The following is a 20,703-nucleotide window of genomic DNA, read 5'->3' as shown; positions in this document are numbered from 1 at the left end:
TGGAAGGAAGTCATAAGACGTCGATAGGGAAGTCGAAGGAAGTCGAAGGAAGTCAAAGGAAGTCTAGGGAAGTCGGGATAAGTCGAAGGTGGGGGGAAGGGGCGGGTCTTGATGGTACTTCGGGCGCACTGCGGACGCGCTTCGGGCGCACTTCGGGCGCACTTCGGGCGCACTTCGGGTGCACTTCGGGCGCACTTCGGGTGCACATCGGGTGCACTTCGGGTGCACTTCGGGTCGGGCTGGCCGTGTCTGGCAGGCCCGCTTGCCGGACCGACCAGTCAGTCTGGCTCGGACCTGCTTTGAGTGAGGACCTAGCCTTTGCTTGGTCTCGGTGACACGATGAGGACGTCATCGGGCCCCCCATAAGGTGGCCGATGACGTCCCCTGGAGACGACTAAGTACCCCCCCGCCAGATCCCGCCCCCCCCCCCCCCCCCCGCCCTTTGCCGTCCCCCCTCCCCCCCCCCCCCTCGATTTCCCTCGACTTCCTTTGACTTCCCTCTCGACGTTTTTGACTTCCTCCCACTTCCCTCGATTTCCCTTGATTTCCCTCGACTTCCAGTGACTTCCGACCCAGGTTCCGACGGTTCGTTGAAAAGGTCTCGACATAATCTATTCAAATTTGTAAGAAAAAAAAATTGTTGGTCACCCCCCTTTTTCCAAGATCCAGTTTAAAAATCTGTATTTTAAAAAAAGGGGGGTTGACCAACTGAAATTTTTTATTCCTCACATTGATAGATCTTGATAAGACCTTTTCAAAGAGTACCAACAACCCGGGTCGGAAGTCAGTGGAAGTCAGTGCAAGTCAGTAAAACGTTCATGGACCTCCCTGGACGTCTCTGGACGTCCCTGGACGTCCCTGGACGTCCCTGGACGTCCCTGAACGTCTCTGCATCGTCCCTCGACGTCCCCCGACGTCCCCCGACGTTCCCCGACGTTCCCCGACGTCCCTCGACGTCCCTCGACGTCCCCCAACGTCCCCCAACGTCCTTTGACTTCCTTCGACTTCCCTATCGACGTTTTTGACTTCCTCCCACTTCCCTCGATTTCCCTTGATTTCCCTCGACTTCCAGTGACTTCCGACCCAGGTTCCGACGGTTCGTTGAAAAGGTCTCGACATGATCTATTCAAATTTGTAAGAAAAAAAAATTGTTGGTCACCCCCCTTTTTCCAAGATCCAGTTTAAAAATCTGTATTTTGAAAAAAGGGGGTTGACCAACTGAAATTTTTTATTCCTCACATTGATAGATCTTGATAAGACCTTTTCAACGAGTACCAACAACCTGGGTCGGAAGTCAGTGGAAGTCAGTGCAAGTCAGTAAAACGTTCATGGACGTCCCTGGACGTCCCTCGACGTCCCTCGACGTCCCTCGACGTCCCTCGACGTCCCTCGACGTCCCTCGACGTCCCTCGACGTCCCTCGACATCCCTCTACTTCCCTATCGACGTTTTCTGAATTCCTTCGACTTGGAAGTCGTAGGAAGTGAGGAGAAGTGGCAAGGATGTCAATGAAAGTCATGGGGAGTGAGAGGAAGATGCGAGGACGTCCGCGGATGTGGTGGGAAGTGAGAGGAAGTCGTAAGGATGCCAATGGAAGTCGTAGGAAGTGGCAGGGACGTCCGTGGAAGTCGTAGGAAGTCAGAGGAAGTGGTAAGGATGTCAATGGAAGTTGTGGGAAGTGAGAGGATGTGGCGAGGACGTCAGTGCAATTCGTGGGAAGTGGCGGGGACGTCCGTGGAGGTCGTAAGAAGAAAGAAATGGCAAAGATGTCAATGGAAGTCGTGGGAAGTGAGAGGAAGTGGTAAGGATGTCAATGGATGGAGGGGTCGTCCGTGGAAGTCGTAGGAAATCAGAGGAAGTGGTAAGGATGTCAATGGAAGTCGCGGGAAGTAGCAGGAAGTGGCGGGGACGTCCGTGGAAGTCGTAGGAAGTGAAAGGATGTGGCGAAGAGATCAATGGAAGTCGTGGGAAGTGCCAGGAAGTGACTGGGACGTCCATGGAAGTCGTGGGAAGTGAGAGGATAAGGCGGGGATGTCCGTGGAAGTCGGTGGATGTGGCAGGAAGTGGCGGGGACGTCCGTGGAAGTCATAGGAAGTGAAAGGATGTGGCGAAGAGATCAATGGAAGTCGTGGGAAGTGCCAGGAAGTGACGGGGACGTCCATGGAAGTCGTGGGAAGTGAGAGGATAAGGCGGGGATATCCGTGGAAGTCGTGGGAAGTGGCAGGAAGTGGCGGGGACGTCCGTGGAAGTCGTAGGAAGTGAAAGGATGTGGTGAGGAGGTCAGTGGAAGTCGTGGAAAGTGGCAGGAAGTGGCGGGGACGTCCGTGGAAGTCGTCGGAAGCGACAGGAAGTGGCAAGGATGTCAATGGAAGTTGCCTGGACGTCGCTGGAAGTGATAGGCGACTTCCAGCGACTTCCGAAAATGTTACAAAACGGAAGTCGTGGGAAGTGGCGTTCCATCCGGAATCCGACGACTTCCAAAGTCGCTCGACTTCCAAAGTCATCCACCGGTTCCCATAAGGGAATATCTCGAGTTCCCCACCTAGCTTAATGCTCCAAATGTGTTCAAGTGTCGTACTTACACCCCTTAACAGGTTTCCGTCGAGAAAAGTTGCGGATTCACCATAGAGCCGAAGCCAGGGCTTCAAAAGGGTCAAAAATAGCATTTTAGGAGAATTTTTCGGAAATTTGTAAACTTTGAGGCAAAATATCACGAGTTCCCCACCTAGCTCAATGCTCCAAATGTGATCAAGTGTTGTCCTAGTACCCCTTAACTGGTTGGCGTCACCAAAAGTTGCGGATTCGCCAAAGAGCCGAAACCAGAAGCTCAACAGTGTCGAAAAAAGGCATTTTCTGTAGATTTATCAGACATTTGTAAATTTTGAGGCGAAATATCTCGAGTTCCCCACCTAGCTCAATGCTCCAAATGTTATCAAGTGTTGTACAAATACATACCAAAAAGTAAACGTCGAGAAATGTTGCGGATTCACCATAGAGCCGAAGCCAGGGCTTCAAAAACGTCAGAAAATTGCATTTTTGGTATATTTTTTATATATTTTTAAATTTTGGGGCGAAATATCTCGAGTTCCCCACCTAGCTTAATGCTCCAAATGTGTTCAAGTGTCGTACTTACACCCCTTAACAGGTTTCTGTCGAGAAAAGTTGCGGATTCACCATAGAGCCGAAGCCAGGGCTTCAAAAGGGTCAAAAATAGCATTTTAGGAGAATTTTTCGGAAATTTGTAAACTTTGAGGCAAAATATCACGAGTTCCCCACCTAGCTCAATGCTCCAAATGTGATCAAGTGTTGTCCTAGTACCCCTTAACTGGTTGGCGTCACCAAAAGTTGCGGATTCGCCAAAGAGCCGAAACCAGAAGCTCAACAATGTCGAAAAAAGGCATTTTCTGTAGATTTATCAGACATTTGTAAATTTTGAGGCGAAATATCTCGAGTTCCCCACCTAGCTCAATGCTCCAAATGTTAACAAGTGTTGTACTAACACCCTTTAACAAGTTTTTCTCGAGAAAAGTTGCGGATTCACCATAGAGCCGAAGCCAGGGCCTCAAAAGTGTCAAAAAATGGCATTTTCGGAAGATTTTTAGGAAATTTGTATATTTAGAGGCGAAATATCTCGAGTTCCCCACCTAGCTCAATGCTCAAAATGTGATCAAGTGTGGTCCTAGTACCCCTTAACAAGTTGGCGTTGAGAAATGTTGCGGATTCGCGAAAGATCCGGAGCCAGAGCTTCAAAAAGGTCAGAAATTGGCATTTTTGGTAGATTTTTCAGATATTTGTAAACTTTGAGGCGAAATATCTCGAGTTCCCCACCTAGCTCAATGCTCCAAATGTTATCAAGTGTTTTACTAGTACCCCTGAACTAGTTGGCGTCGAGAAAAGTTGCGGATTCGCTAAACAGCAGAAGCTATGGGTGTCAAGAACTGAAAAAACGGCATTTTTACCACTTTTTTCTCAAATATGGCGTCTCTGTGACGCTTGGATGGTCCTGTGGCACTTTTCCCACCAGAATGCGTCTTTTTGCATTAAGTTAAGTCAGTTAGAACAATAAAATATTTTTTTACCCACTTTTCGATCTTTCATTGCACTGTGTGCTGATTGGCCCTGGTTTGCCCCTTCTACTAAAAATGCCAGTTTTTACTCGTTTTTTGGCTTTTTCAAGAGCAGTTTTGTGAATCCGAAATTTTTCTGGACAGATTCTGAAAGCTAGGAATAAGAACTACAAATTTGCTAAAGGGGTCCACACTGTAGCAAGATCGGCTATTCAAGATATTTGGCCTCAAAGACTTTTATAATTCATCATTTCCACTAAAATGTCAGTTTTAACGAGGATTGTACAAATTACAACGAGGCCTGGGCTGCACTGCACTCGTCATGCTGGTTCTGTTGTGCTTTGTACAACAAGTCTCATACTTTAAAAGAACAATAAATACCGATAAAAAAATTTCCAGGATATTTTGTAGTTTTGTTGTGGTTTTTAGCCCGTCCCGTGTATTTTGTGTAAAAAAAGTAACGGAGGGACGGGCATATAGTATGATGGATGCTGCGCGTCCGTCCGTCCGAGGACTTTCCGTGGTCCGATCTTGACCAAATTTAGTATGCAGCCTGCTTGGGTGATCCTAAGAACCTCCCGGCAGCAAGTTAGAACAAGCAGTTAGAACAAAGTATTTTGAGCTCAATTTTGAGCACAGACAAGAAAATATTTCGTAATTTACAACCTTTTTCTTCATATAACAAAGTAAATTACTTGGTACGTATGTATGCTCAAAATACTTCGTAAGGTTTAAAGAGTGTTTTGAGAGCACACTGCTAGAAAAAACAGGAAAAGTAGCGATATACATCGGCAACTTTGGCCCGTCCCGTGCATTAAGATATGTGCGAATATCGCCTATGTTAAACTCTGACGGGGTTTGAACCTGAGTCTGGGGTCAAAATAGATGTTATTTTCGTCATCGGCATCCTCAAGAACATCTAAAAGAATGCAAAAACTCGAATAAAAAGAATGTTTAAAATATACCTTTCTAGGATTTGAACCAGGGTCCAAACTTCTCCGATTCGCTTGAAACTGGCACCGTTGGTTTTGTCTTGTCACCCTTATTCCAAAAATACCCTTACATGCCCTGCTAGCTGTATCCGTCGCCGAAATCCTCCTCGACCCCATGTAGATCATGATGCACCTGCAGCAGCGCCCGCGGGGCTCGGATCAAATTTGCTGCCACCGGGAGGTTCTTAGGATCACCCAAGCAGGCTGCATACCGAATTTGGTCAAGATCGGACCACGGAAAGTCCTCGGACGGACGGACGCGCAGCATCCATCATACTATATGCCCGTCCCTCCGTTACTTTTTTTACACAAAATACACGGGACGGGCTAAAAACCACAACAAAACTACAAAATATCCTGGAAATTTTTTTATCGGTATTTATTGTTCTTTTAAAGTATGAGACTTGTTGTACAAAGCACAACAGAACCAGCATGACGAGTGCAGTGCAGCCCAGGCCTCGTTGTAATTTGTACAATCCTCGTTAAAACTGACATTTTAGTGGAAATGATGAATTATTAAAATCTTTGAGGCCGAATATCTTGAATAGCCGATCTTGCTACAGTGTGGACCCATTAAGCAAATTTGTAGTTCTCATTCTTAGCTTTTAGAATCTGTCCAGAAAAGTTTCGGATTCACAAAACTGCTCTTGAAAAAGCCAAAAAACGAGTAAAAACTGGCATTTTTAGTGGAAATGATAAAATGTAAAAATTTTTGAGGCAAAATATCTCGAATAGCCGATCTCGCTACAGTGTCGACCCCTGAAACAAACTTGTAGGTCTCATTCTTAGCTTTCAGAATCTGCCAAGAAAAGTTTCGGATTCGCAAAATTGTAGTTATGACAGCCAAAAAAACAAGTCAAAAATGGTGGAATTTGGGGCGTTTAGGGGCATTTTTTGAGTTTTTTATAGGGTCATTCCATGCCAAGTCAACCAGAGCCAAAGCCATGATGTCACCGATTTGGACCAAAGTTGGTGGATCGCCTTTAATTAGTGTTAAGATCGATGCCCTAAAATAGTTTTGGCCAATTTCCAATACTTCCGGAGATATAGCCATACCTCATTTTTGGCTGTTTTGACAAATGTAAAAACAGTGTTTCACTTAAGTGCCAATATCTTGGCTCCTATGAGATCTAGAGTGGTGATTCTGTGCTCTTTCGAAAGGAAACGAAATTTTGCATAAAATGACGTCGGTTTGGTGTCGATAGATGTGAAAATAGGAAAGTTCACTCTAACGAAGAAACAGTGAACTTTACAGTGAAGTTCCCACCGAACGCCATCTTCGATTTTTGAAATTTTTGTCCTGAAGGTCCATTGAGGTCCCTTCTTCATTGTCTTAAAGTATCTCAAGAAGTTCTTGGGTTTTGCGGTTTTTGTAGGGGGGAAAGTAAAACAGTGCACCCAAAAAATGGTGATTTTGCAGTGAAGGACCCGAATTAAGTGACATCAAAGGCAGCCTACTCTATTCATAGACCGCCTGCTCCGTGTACAGGCAGCGACCGATATCTGAGGCCACTCCCTGATAGGTCGAGTTACTTCACGCTCGAATCCTCGGATTTTAAACATGGCGAATGTAAATTTTGACTACATCATTCGGTTTATCTTGCCCTAATATATCAATGAGGAGTTGGCTAAAAGTATCCCAAACACACTGGTGAGCGGCGGGCTGTTGCCTACAAGGTAACTTATTTCCACAGCAGAACTCCCCTCACGTCTTCCTTATTTTATTTTGAAATTCAACCCATGGCTTAAAAAAAAACTTTTTGTTGTTTTCATATTGTGCAAACAGTGTGACGTATTTAAATGGCGATGAACCGCGGTTGCTGGTCAGCACACTTGTTTGTATTTTTCATCATGCATAAATGTCGCATTTCTGGTAAATTCTGTCATTGTTCATAGAAGGTGAAAACGAGTATTGGAGCTCACGTTTTATAGGTGCGAGGCAAAATACAGGCCAATGGAACAAGATTTTCTTTTTCCCTATGAATGCTGTCGAAACCGGCTTTTTTAAACGAGTCACACTACTGACCGTAGCTGAAACCAGGAAGAAAATGCCAGAGCCTGCCATGGCTGAAGACGAAAATCGACTTTAAAGTTTACTTAAGAGGGGATCCGAAAAAGAACCCACTTTTAAGGTGGGTGGGCAGAGAACTTATACTGCTGCCATGTGGTGCAGTGCACAAAAAAAACCTGGGCCCATGGTCGGTCAACTAAGACTTACAAAGGAGGGAAAGGGAGAAAATAACATGGAGAGACGAAAGGCAAATGATTTGTTGTGTGTGAGCCGCAGCCGAAGCAAGGTATTAAAGAAAGCAAAACGCATTTTTTCGAACAAGCTTTAAAACCACTCTTTTGGCTTTTTTGGGAATTGGTTCTTCGTTTGCTGTCAGATGACAGGAATCGCTGAAAAAGGTGAACAATTACCGACATATAGTCTGAGAAACAGTATGAATCGATAACAGCAGATAAAAGACTCTGTCTCCAACGCTGGACATGAACAAATTTTTTTTCCCCTTTCATGATTGCATCCGAGATGGCCTTTTAACTATGTTGCATCATAATTTTTTAACAATTTTGCAGATTCGAACGACCATCAAATTCCACCGCTGGAAATAGAAGGTAAAGAGCACAGATGCAAAAAATTTCTGATCGACTTTAATTTGCTCTGCAAACTCAAGTGTGTGCCAGGCATGCACTTCTAAGTGCATGCCTGCAGGCACAAACTTCTTTTCTGCATGCCTGGCACACACTTGAATTTGCAGAGTGATCTTCACAGACCTAAAGCAAGCTTCTTCATTTTCATAATGTTGCTTTTAGTGTGTTAATTTCAATTTGTCTGTTCACAGCGTGTTGACTTCTGACCCAATTTGTAGCAATCAGAACTCCATGTATAAGTGCTGTGAACTAAAGGAACAACCCTTTCTTCTCCGAAACCCAGACCGCGAAATGACAGTCTCCGACACCCGAGGAGAATGTGGCGTGAGGCAAAGGGAGGGTAACGCAACTCTGCCAGTTTTTCACAGCCGTATTGGTAGAGTGATTGGAAATTACAGCAGTTTTGGTGAATTTCCATGGATGCTGGCAATCATACCAAAGGCAAATTTGTCTCTCAAGTTTGGAGGAGTGCTGATATCGCCTAGTGTTGTGTTGACAGTAGCACATCGACTAAACAGGTAAGCTGTTACTGCGTGGAAAAAGGAGAACCCAAAAAACCCAAGTGGGACTTAAAAAATATAACATTAGTCACGGCTCGGCCTAGGAATGCTAGGTTCTACTTCTGCCGTGGGGCAAGTGTTGAAGGAATCAGAATGGTCTCAAAATTTGCTGCAGTTAAAGTGCTGTGTTTGCTATTCTTTTTACACGAACTTGATAAGACTGGAGGCTAAACCCTCATGAATTATCGATGCGTGGGGTGTTTGCTACACGGAAAAGTGTTGAAACATATCAAAATCCCTACTTTGTGAAATACCCTTCTGACCAAAAATTCGGGGTGATTCGACCACTGTGCGTCCTGTTCGACCGGTCTCAGTTTTGGCGTTGGCTCATTAAATAGATGAAAAAACAATTTTCCGGTTAGGCCGGTATGAAAAGGAAATAACAGGAAAAGTAGCGATATACGTCGGCAACTTTGGCCCGTACCGTACATTAACAAATGTGTGAATTTCGCCTTTGTTTAACCCTGACGGGTTTGAACCTGAGTCTGGGGTCAAAATAGATGTCGTTTTCGTCATAAGCGCCCTCAGAAACATAAGAAACAACGCCAAAACTCGAATAAAAAGAATGTTCAAAATATACCCTCCTGGGATTTGAACCCGGGTCCAAACTTCTCCGATTCGCTTGAAACTGGCACCGTTGGTTTTGTCTCGTCGCCCCGATTCCAAAAATACCCCTACATGCCCAGCTAGCTGTATCCGTTGCCGAAATCCTCCTCGACCCCATGTAGACCATGATGCACCTGCAGCAGCGCCCCCGAGGCTCGGATCAGATTTGCTGCCACCGTTTGCTTCTTACGGTCACTCAAGGAGGCTGCATACCAAATTTGGTCAAGATCGGACCACGGGAAGTCCTCGGACGAACGACCGAACGAACGGACGGACGCACAGCATGCATCATACTATATGCCCGTCCCTCCGTCATTTTTTTACAAAAAATTAACGGGACGGGCCAAAAAGCGTGCATTTCAATACCCCTTACTCGTCAGGGCAACTTTGCACGCATCTTCAGGACACTTGAAGGCAACTTGTGTCAAAGTTGCAGCCTTCTAGCTCTAAAACTCGAGATTTGAGGTCCTTTTGAAAAAGTGTCCCCTTAATTTTTTCCGCCACTGTGATACGAATACGTTGTAACACCTATCAAGAACCTATATACCGTCAACGGGGGTATCTTGGGACTCCGGGGGTAACTTAGGACAGTCTGCCCTGTACAGCTTGGTGCTGCCATTCAGCGACGGGGTTCCTACCGTCAAACCCGCGACAGGGTTTTGTTTCAGAGGCCTCAGGGCAAGCGCGGAAAAGTGGAAGAGGTGCTTAACATTACAATTAGTATTTGAGAAACGGGAAACTACCTAATGCAGATTTTGCCGATAAGTCTGAAACTCCCAAAACTACCGTTTTATTTCATTGTGACTGATTTTTTTCTCAGAAGGAAAATACGTAAATAATTTATTTTACGATTTTGACTGAAAAACTTATTTTGACCAAAAAGTTTGCAACGTCTGAAACTCCCAGAAATACCGTTTTTTTATTCTGCATAAAATTGTTCTCTCTCAGAAAAATAAGAAATATTGTTTATACGATTTTGACCCAAAAGTTTCCAAATTGCCTACAACGTCCAAAAATATCGTTGTTTTCTATTTTGGGAGATTTTTTTTGACCAATTATGATCAATATGATCAATTTTATGATCAATAAAAAGAAAACTTGACCTTCGATATATACACGCACACTGGTAAAACAAAGGCATAAAAGCAACGTCGTTATAGGCATAAAATTCTATTATGCACTTGAGGGCCGTGAATCGTTTAATGCTGCTTGGAAGGACGTGAATTACTTTGGGACTTTCGTTCAAAATGAAGACGCCCTTCCAAAGGCAAAAAGCGATTCACGCCTTTCCGAGTGCGTTAATCGTTGACGCCACTAAGGACATAAGTTAAGTGCTTTTGTTTCACTAATGCAATTCAAGTTTTTAACTTCTTCCCTCTGCTTTTGTGTTCCTGATGACAGCAAGAAAAGTTTTAAAAGAATACTTTTCTCATTGAAATGCGTTGCCAATAGAAAAAGGCAACGTTTTTTTCTATCTCGACAATCGCAGCAAAGCAACGGTCAAGTGAATGTGACACGAATGTGATGGCTCTGGCTCTATACCGTTGTTTCAATGTGCAACGCTTTAAATTTCATGCATACGGCCAAAGCATCTGTTCAAACATCCCTGGAAATCTCGGAAGATTGATTGAACGTGTAATAGAGTACTACAAAGAAGCTCTGGCCTGAAAGAAGATGAACAAAAACAGCAGAAAGATTTTCAGGTTTCTATGAGGAATATACGCTGCGGACCTCATGCGCTGTGTATATTTCTCAAAGTAACTGCAATTTCCGTATTTGTTCTTCTTCCGGGTCAGAGCTTCTTTAAAGTACTCTATTGGGCACATGCATGCAGTAGTAATCATGTCAACGTGACGAGACATTTACTTCATATAACATTCCAACGAACGTTACGGCAAGCGGCGACCATTTGACTGTTACTCTACAAATCGAAGAGTGTACATGGTATGCTCTAACTGGAGCATGCCTGCAAGCACGCTCTCGCTGGCGCATGCCTGCCAAGCATGCACTCACTAGCGCATATTTGCCATGCACACGCTTCCTGATGCAGACAACTCCCTATCCCTTATGCGCTAGATGCATGCTTCAGTTAGCGTGTACATGGCATGTATGCACTAGTTAGTGCATGCCTGGCAGGCATGCGCTAGCTAGAGCGTGCTTGCAGGCATGCTCCAGTTAGAGCATACCATGTGCACTCTTCGATTTGTAAAGTATAACACAAGGGGTACGCGCCGTTTAGTTTGGGCGCGTAGTAGGCCAGCGATGCGTCTGAACACATTCTTATAGGAGATGGCGAAGAATATGTGCAGAATAAGGCCAATACAGTGTCTTCCGTAACGAAAGGGCCAGAATTCATGTCATTTTCGTGATTATCTTACTGAAAACTACAGGAAACAATGGGAAAATTTAAACTTTAAAATTTTGGTCACAAATTGGAAAATTTCGGGAAAAGAAAAGGTCTGGGATGAAATTGGAAGTCTTTTTCGTGGTCAGCACACCAAAAACTGCAGGAAACTATGAAAAACTCGATTTAAAAAATTTTTGGTCCAAAATTGGTAAATTTTGGGAAAGAAAAGGGTTTGGGATGCAATTGGAAGTCATTTTCGTAATCAGCGCCCCAAAAAACTGCAGGAAACTATGTAAAACTCGATTTAAAAAATTTTGGTCCGAAATTGGTAAATATTTGGAAAATTTAAGGTCTGGGGTGAAAAAAAAAGTCTTTTTTGTGATCAGCACACCAAATACTGCAGGAAACAAGACTCACTGGGGAAAAATTTTGGTACGGGGAAATCATGTAATTCTAGTTGAAAGTATGGGTCTGCAGTTGTTAACATGAACGAAATTTTCTAATTGTTTTTCCTTTTCATGGGTCGTAACATGAACCCTGACACTGTTACTCACGAGTAAACAACATTCAGCATTGAATTGCTTAGTACGATTCACAAATGCTTCAATTACCATTCGATATCTCCTTGTTTTTGAACTTATGAATACGCAAGTTTTTTTAATACCTTAAAAGCCTTTTATCTCCTTTTATTTTAAACTAGTGGATGAAATATATTGATTTATCTAAATTAATTAAAAAAGAACATTTACAGGCAGGCTGATTGCAACTACTCTACGGAGAAGACCTTCTGTCAGATCCAATGAATCGTTTCATAGAATCCAATGTCGAGCCCACTTATTGCTAAACACAAGTTAATCTTATTCATAATGATAGTCATGATGTGATATTTTTTTTGAAACAGTATAGCATAATTTTTTACCTAACATTCTGAGAAAATTGAAAACTCAAACCATGCCCCACACAAATTACCAGTTGTCGCAGACAATATATGATGAAGTTAAAAGAATCGTCTCATGAAATCATATGACCAAGTCACTGAATCGTCTCATTGAATCAGATGTCAATGTCAAACCTTGTATGCGCTACACTCACTCACCATATAGCTGTCTTTAAGGTTAGTACTATAGAAAACATACAGCATTGCAATGAAGCCTTTTCCCAGGGTCAGTGTCAAGAGTTAGCAAAGACTATTTATTTTGGCAAGATTAGAGTGTGGTTTGTACTTTTAGATTGTATTTATCTATTTTCTAATTGTTATTGAGCAAAGAAGACAACTAAAAATAAAATGTCTGAGAATAAAAATGGAAATACACTCGCGAAGCTTATAAAGACCAAATAATTCTTGCAATTATCAAACACACTTACTCCACTGACCTTAACATTTCCCCTGTAGCGGGGGAGGGGAGGGGGCGGACGGACCGACGAAACGCGTAATAATTGTCACTTTCATTTTCCGTATTTCACTGTGTTGACACTCCGGAGGGGTTTCAATCATTCTAGAATATCGAAAAACTATGACCGAACTCACTTCTAAGCTCTTCTGCTCTCTATTTCGTTTTATTTGCCAATGTTCTGCCAGTCCCGTATTTGAGAGCCGCGGCCGCAAGTATGAATAACAGGAAAAGTAGCGATATACATCGGCAACTTTGGCCCGTCCCGTTCATCAGGGAATGTGCGAATTTCGCCTATGTTTAACCCTGACGGGATTTGAACCTGAGTCTGGGGTCAAAATAAATGTTATTTTCGTCATCAGCGCCCTCAAAAACATCAGAAACAATGCAAAAACTCGAATAAAAAGAATGTTCAAAATAGAACCCACTGGGATTTGAACCCGGGTCCAAACTTCTCCGATTCGCTTGAAACTGGCACCGTTGGTTTTGTTTCGTCGCCCCGATTCCAAAAATACCCCTACATGCCTCCTAGCTGTACCCTTGCAGAGATCCTCCTCGACCCCATGTAGACCATGATGCACCTCTGCAGCGCCCCCGGGGTCGGATCAGATTTTCTGCCACCGGGCGGTTCTTAGGGTCACCCAAGGGGCTGCATACCAAATTTTGGGCAAGATCGGACCACGGGAAGTCCTCGGACGGACGGACGGCGAACGAACGAACGGACGCACAGCAGGGATCATACTACATGCCCGTCCCTCCGTCATTTTTTTACAAAAAATAAACGGGACGGGCCAAAAATTCATAAATGCTGCCAACCCAACCACGCTAAGAACCTAATTCAAAAAGATGTTTTGAATATTTCAAACGATAGTAATCGTGAATATAAGATTAACTACCCCTGTGGGAGCTTTAGGAGATGTTCGGTGCAAAATTTGGGAACTATTAGTGTTGTAGTTGCTGAGAAACGTGAGTGAGTTACAGACAGACAGACGCACGACCAGTCACTTTTTGGAGCGCCCAAACACGGCAAGGGCTCGCTATCGCTCGCCAATTATCTGCTGTACCCACTGAAACGTATGTTTCAATGTGAGAATTTATTTAGACTTTTTGTGTTACCGTTATTTAGGGTGACATCGGAATCTTGGGGTGACTTCGGCAGGTATTGACCATAACTTCGTTGAGAAAAAAATTCTTCCAAGGTTCAAACAGTGACATTTTTGGGCGTTTTTGACCATTTGACAGCTTTACTTGTAAAGTTCGCAATTTTACATTTTTTTTATTTCTCAGAGGGCAAAACATTAAATTTCTTCCAAAATGGAAAACAATGATAATTTTAGACGTTTTAGGCCATTTGGAAACTTTTCAGTCAAAATCGTAAAAAATAAAATCAATTTTTTTTTTCAATTTCTGAGAGAGAAATTTTTTTGTCCAAAATAAAAAAAAAACGGTATTTCCGTGCGTTTCAGACCATTTGGAAACTTTTTGGTCAAAATAAGTTTTTGATCAATTTTATGGAAATTGGTCAATTTTCAACTCCCATTTTAAGGCGTTGTAGTGACTTTCAGCACGAACTGTGGGTGGCGAAAATTTTTTTTTGAGGTGGTCCTTAAGATCCCGAAGTATGGGAGCAATCAGCTCCTGACACCTGAGAACGTTCCCTTGTTAGGTCGTTTTGTCAGAAAACGTTTGGACTTAAGCTGTTATGTCCGAAAACGTCACGTTGGACTTGGGTTCTTTTATCAGACAACATGTGAACTGCTGTCCACTGCTTTTGTCAGAAAACGGATGGATTTGTGCTGTATTATCAGAAAACGAGTGGACTTGAGATGTTTTGTCAGAAAATGAGTGGACTTAAGTCGTTTGGTACAACGCTATAACTTCCGAACTAATTATCCCAGAATCGTAGGTCTTTCACCATTCTATGTAAAGTATCGCCAGCAGTCTGAGAAAACAATAAAACCTAACCTAACCTAACCAGTGAAATGTGACAACTAGACGGTGAGTTTCCTCAATGTGTCAATAATTTGTAGGTAGCTAGGGCACCCAAAGAGGATCATTTTTTACAAATAAACTAGTGGGCGCAAACGTCTAGTTCAGTGGTTCCCAACCTTTTTCGGTTCGCGACCCCAAATTTGTAGCCAAAAATTTCCGCGACCCCCAGGAAACATTACGCGACCCCACGCGACCCCTCCTTTAGCATGACTTTGATACAAAGTGCGATAATCCAGCTTAGTTTGGAAGCAGTATTGTCTCAAAGTTGTTGAAACGGTCACAAATGTCTGTGAAAAATCGTGTTTTGGACTGACTTTAAGCATCTACTGCGTCTGATCCGAGGCGGTATTTCGTCCTCCCTCAACGAGCAATTGGTCTTTGGACCTTCCTTTTGCGTGCCTTTGTTACGGAAAGCGATTATCTGCCTTAGTTTGGGAGCAGTACTGCCACAAAGTTGATCAAAACGGTCACAAATGTCTGTGAAAAATCGTGTTTTGGGCCGGCACTAAGCATCTACTGCGGCTGATCCGAGGCGGTATTTAGTCCCCCCTCAACGGGCAATGGGTCTTTAAACCTTTCTTTTGCATGCCTTTGTTACGGAATGCGATTATCTGCCTTAGTTAGGGAGCAGTATTGCCGCAAAGTTGATCAAAACACGATTTTTCAGACATTTGTCACCGTTTTGATCAACTATGCGGCAATACTGCTTCCAAACCAAGGCAGATAACCGCACTCCGTACCAAAGGCATGCAAAAGAAACGTCCAAAGACCAATAGTCCGTTGAGGGAGGACCAAATACTGCCTTGGATCAGCCGCAGTAGATGCTTAAAGTCGGCCCAAAACACGATATTTCACAGACATTTGTGACCGTTTTGATCAACTTTGTGGCAATACTGCTCCCAAACTAAGGCAGATAAACGCACTACGTAACAAAGGCATGCAAAAGGAAGTTCCAAAGACCTATTGCCCGTTGACGAAGGACGAAAAACCGCCTCGGATCAGCCGCAGTAGATGCTTAAAGTCGGCCCAAAACACGAATTTTCACAGACATTTGGGACCGTTTTGATCAATTTTGCGGCATTTAAGCAGTCACTGCGTCTGATTTGAGGCGATATTTCGTCCTCCTGTAACGGGCTATTGGTCTTTGGACCTTCCTTTAGCATGCCTCTGTTACGGAGTGCGATTATCTGCCTTTGTTTGGGAGCAGTGTTGCCGCAAAGTTGTTCCCGCCAGTTCTCGGCGTGTAGGCTAGCCGGGAAACCACCGCGACCCCAGGCGACCCCAGCCACCTCGCCGCGACCCCTCGAAATTTTTTCGCGACCCCCTTTAAAGTCGCGACCACAGGGTTGGGAACCGCTGGTCTAGTTACCAAAATAATAAGTCTTTTGTAATTTACCTTCGCGCCTACGAGGTAGGCACCTGCTGCCACTGAGGGTGACGGAACCTCACGATTCGGTGTCAAGGAACTCCCAGTACTCGCGGGAGGGCCACTGACATCGCAAAAGTACCCGTCGAGTCGCCACCCTCGCGAACACAGCAGCGAAGTCCACTGTTACGCAGGCCACAAAGACATCCACATGCAGCCCTCGGCAACGCCCCGAAAAGACAAGTGGAAGGTCTGCCGCAGCCCCGCGAGTCTTGAAGCTTCCCCGCTAGACCCGCGACTCCCTCTCGGGAGGTCCTGCGACCATTAGTGGCAGTGGGTGCATATCTCGCAAATGCGAATGCCCATTACAAATTACCAATTTTCGCCGTACCTAGACGTTTGCGCCCGCTAGTTCATTGGTGATAAATGATACCCTCGCGGTGCCCAAGCTATCAACAAATTATTGACACATCGAGAAAACTCACCCTGTATAAACTTAATCTATTTTTTTTTAAAGTATTTTTACTCAAAGTAGTGTAATTGGAGATTAACGATACAGTTTATCCAAAATAATATCCTGAATTTACAACCATTGATATGCTTGGAGCCTTACAATAAAGTTCACTCATAAATATATTTTGAGTGAACAACCCGTGTAATACATGAAGCCTTCGGATTCATGTATTACATGTATTATTCATAAATTGGCAACAATTACTGTGTTTTGCGTTTTACAAAGAGTACATAAAAATTTTTCTCACCATTTTACAAGAATTTCTTAGAGTGTATGCTCAAATCTTCAGTAAAAATAGTGAAATTGAGCGACTTTGAGAGCCCGTAGCGTCCAACCCTGACGTCGTAGCACCCGGCATTCTATAGAGGGCACTTTTTGGCCCGTCCCGTTTATTTTTTGTAAAAAAAATGACGGAGGGACGGGCATATAGTATGATCCCTGCTGTGCGTCCGTCCGTCCGTCCCGTCCGTCCGTCCGTCCGTCCGTCCGTCCGTCCGTCCGTCCGTCCGAGGACTTCCCGTGGTCCGATCTTGACCAAATTTGGTATGCAGCCTCCTTGGGTGACCCTAAGAACTGCCCGGTGGCAGCAAATCCGATCCGAGCCCCGGGGGCGCTGCTGCAGGTGCATCATGGTCTACATGGGGTCGAGGAGGATTTCGGCAACGGATACAGCTAGTAGGGCATGTAGGGGTATTTTTGGAATCGGGGCGACGAAACAAAACCAACGGTGCCAGTTTCAAGCGAATCAGAAAAGTTTGGACCCGGGTTCAAATCCCAGTGGGGTATATTTTGGACATTCTTTTTATTCAAATTTTTGCATTGTTTCTGAGGTTGTTGAAGGCGCTGATGACGAAAATAACATTTATTTTGACCCCGTCAGGGTTAAACATAGGCGAAATTGGCACATTCCCTGATGAACGGGACGGGCCAAAGTTGCCGATGTATATCGCTACTTTTCCTGTTATTTCTGTCGGAAAAGACACTATGTTAGATTTTTTGGCCAGGAGGTTCCGGGGAACCAATGAGACCCAAACCCTCAAGAACAGCCATTTTGAGGGGTTTTTGACCTCTACCAAGGAGGGAGCAAGACCTTAGGGTGCCCCGGCCAGGGATTTTATTTGTCTGCTGCTATTTTATTTTGTCACGCTGCTATTCTCCGCCCGGCGCACAGTGGGCGGAAACACCACTTTCAACGCAAAAAAGTCTTATTTTTGCACTTTAAGCCTGAAATTTTAAACCCGTGGGGGGAGTTTTCATTTCTCCTACCTAAATGTTCGCCTACCTGTCTATTTCGCCTACCAATATTTCGCCTACCTAATAAAAATATTAAATAAAGATATTCAATAAAATATTGCCATTTTTCGCCTACCTATAGTTCGCCTACCTTATAAAAAAATTAAATAAAAATATTCATTAAAAAAACGAAAAAATCGGCGGCAAAAAGTGGCAATACGAAAGTCTCAAGGAGACCCGCCGATCAGCTTCGGTGTTCTTATGGGAATTGGGCCTTCATCCGACGCTCCCTGCTGCGCAATTCGACAGATTAGTGGGTTCGTATTAGGCTGGCCCGCCCGAAGTGCGCGCGATTTGTGTGGTACAGTGAGAGTCGAGATTCAGAGGCCTTATCTCAGAGGGGTCACATTGGGTATTTGAACGCGCGACCCCGGGTGCCGAGTCTAGTCAACTCCTCTACCCTGACCGCTCAGCCACTGAACCAGCTTGTCGGTGACGATGTCGCAACTCCTCTCGAGCTGCCGTTCGAGAAATGTGGTCCCGAAAAAATGGTACTTTGAGCGGTCTCGAACCCAGGACCTGCCGCTTCCCACATCATGCTCTTAACCACTGGGCCACCGGGACGCCATAGCACCCGCCCTGCCTGCGCTGGTGCTCAATCTTCTCTGGATATACCTCCCCAAGCAATTGGTCGCCGAAAAAAAGTGTACACTACTGGTTCCGAACCCGGGACCTGCCGCTTCCCACATCATGCTCTTAACCACTGAGCCACCGGGTCGCCATTGCACCCGCCCTGCAAGCGCCGGTACCCAATCTTCTCTGGATATACCTCCCTAAGCATTTGGTGGCCGAAAAAATTGTGTATACCACCGGTCCCGAACCCGGGACCTGCCGCTTTCCACAACGTGCTCCTAACCACTGAGCTGCCGGAGGATCATGGTGCCCGCACTGCCAGCGCTAGTACTCAATCCTCTCCGAATAAACCTCGTCAAGAAGTCGGTTGCCTCTGCCGAAAAAGATGCTCATGGTACTAGTCTCGAACCCGAGACCTGCCAGTCAGGAACGCAGCACTCTAACCACTGCGCTACTACGTTGCTACGCACAGCGCTCACCCTATCGCCGAAGTTATTATTTGTCCAGCATCAAGCAAGATGGGTGGCTATTGAAGTTTGGCGCTTGGTAAGTGGCGTGCATAGCAACCTGGTAGTGCCATGGTTAGAGTGCTGCGTTCCTGACTGGCAGGTCTCGGGTTCAAAACTAGTACCATGAACATATTTTTCGGCAGGGGCAACCGACTTCTTGACGAGGTTTATTCGGAGAGGATTGAGAACCAGCGCTAGCAGTGCGGGCACCATGAACCTTCGGTAGCTCAGTGGTTAAGAGCACGTTTTGGGAAGCGGCGCGGGTCCCGGGTTCGGGACCGGTAATATATACAATTATTTTGGCCACCAATTGCTTGGGGAGGTATATCCAGAGAATATTGGGTACCGGCGCTGGCAATGCGGGTGCCATGGCGTCCCGGTGGCTCAGTGGTTAAGAGCATGATGTGGGAAGCGGCAGGTCCCGGGCTCGAGACCGCTCAAAAAACCATTTTTTCGGGACCAGATTTCTCGAACGGCAGCTCGAGAGGAGTTGCGACATCGTCACCGACAAGCTGGTTCAGTGGCTGAGCGGTCAGGGTAGAGGAGTTGACTGGAGTCGGCACTCGGGGTCGCGGGTTCAAATACCCAATGTGACCCCTCTGAGGTAAGGCCTCTGAATCTCGACTCTCACTGTACCACAGAAATCGCGCGCACTTCGGGTGGGCCAGCCTAATACGAACCCACTAATCTGTCGAATTGCGCAGCAGGGAGCGTCGGATGAAGGCCCGGTTCCCATAAGAACACCGAAGCTGATCGGCGGGTCTCCTTGAGACTTTCGTATTCTGAGTCAGTCGGAATGGGGCTATATAGATTCTTGATGATGATTGCCCAATTCCCGGTGGCGGGGTCTTGATTACGGCACAGTTTCGGAAATTCTCGACCAGACCTAACGATGGGGCGAATAAAAATTTTTAGTCATTCGGTCCCCTTCTTAGAAGATTGAGTAGGTTTGCTCGAAAACAGTGAGAAATTTTCATTTTTTGAGATTTTTCTCAATTTTCCCATAAAATTTGGAATCGAATTGAAAAAACCGCAGGTCTCTAGGACCACTTCTTGACCCCAAACATTTCTATGAGTGAGTGAGTGAGTCAGTCAGTGAGTCAGTCAGTCGGATTGGGGCTATATAGGTTCTTGATTGATGAGTGAAGGAGTCAGTTTGTCGGATTTTGGGGCTTTATAGGTTCTTGATGACAATTGATGATTGATTTTGAGTATGTTGCCGGTGACGGGGACCCGATTGCGGCACCGTTTCTGAAATGTCTCGACTTGACCTACCGATAAGGCGAATAAAAATTTTTAGTCGGTCGGTCCCCTTTTTTGAAGATTAAGTGGATTTTGTTAAATTTAGGCCTATTTTATCGTTTTTGAGGATGTTGCCGGTGACAGGAACCCGATTGCGGCACAGTTTCGGAAATGTCTCGACCAGACCTACCGATGGGGCGAATAAAAATATTTAGTCGGTCAGTCCCCTTCTTTGAAAATAGAGTGGATTTTGTAGAATTTAGGCCTGTTTTATCGTTTTTGAGGACGTTGCCGGTGACGAGGACCCGATTGCGGCACAGTTTCAGAAATGTCTCGACCAGACCTACCGATGGGGCGAACAAAAATTTTTAGTCGGTCGGTCCCCTGTTTTGAAGATAGAGTAGATTTTGTTGAATTTAGGCCTATTTAATTGTTTTTGAGGATGTTGCCGGTGACATGGACCCGATTACGGCACAGTTTCGGAAATGTCTCGACCAGACCTACCGATGGGGCGATCAAAAATTTTTAGTCGGTCGGTCCCTTTTTTTTGAAGGTTGAGTAGATTTTGTTGAATTTAGGCCTATATAATCGTTTTTGAAG

General features: G+C 44.9%; 1 protein-coding gene across 1 annotated transcript in view; it reads left to right on the top strand.

The window, feature by feature from the left end:
• Positions 1 to 7,635: 7,635 nt before the first annotated feature.
• LOC117642062 (phenoloxidase-activating factor 2-like) overlaps positions 7,636 to 20,703 on the top strand; it is a gene marked incomplete at its 5' end in the record, with an annotated part of 28,306 nt that continues 15,238 nt past the window's right edge. Inside the window, 2 exon segments of the mRNA XM_034379869.1 lie at positions 7,636 to 7,674; positions 7,902 to 8,228. Coding sequence (XP_034235760.1) covers positions 7,636 to 7,674; positions 7,902 to 8,228 — 366 coding nt within the window.

The sequence above is a fragment of the Thrips palmi genome, unplaced genomic scaffold (assembly GCF_012932325.1).
Source record: "Thrips palmi isolate BJ-2018 unplaced genomic scaffold, TpBJ-2018v1 HiC_scaffold_16, whole genome shotgun sequence".
In the NCBI taxonomy this organism is placed as follows: domain Eukaryota; kingdom Metazoa; phylum Arthropoda; class Insecta; order Thysanoptera; family Thripidae; genus Thrips; species Thrips palmi.
The sequence above is the reverse complement of the archived record's forward strand: the minus strand, read 5'-3'. Positions and strand labels throughout refer to the sequence as shown.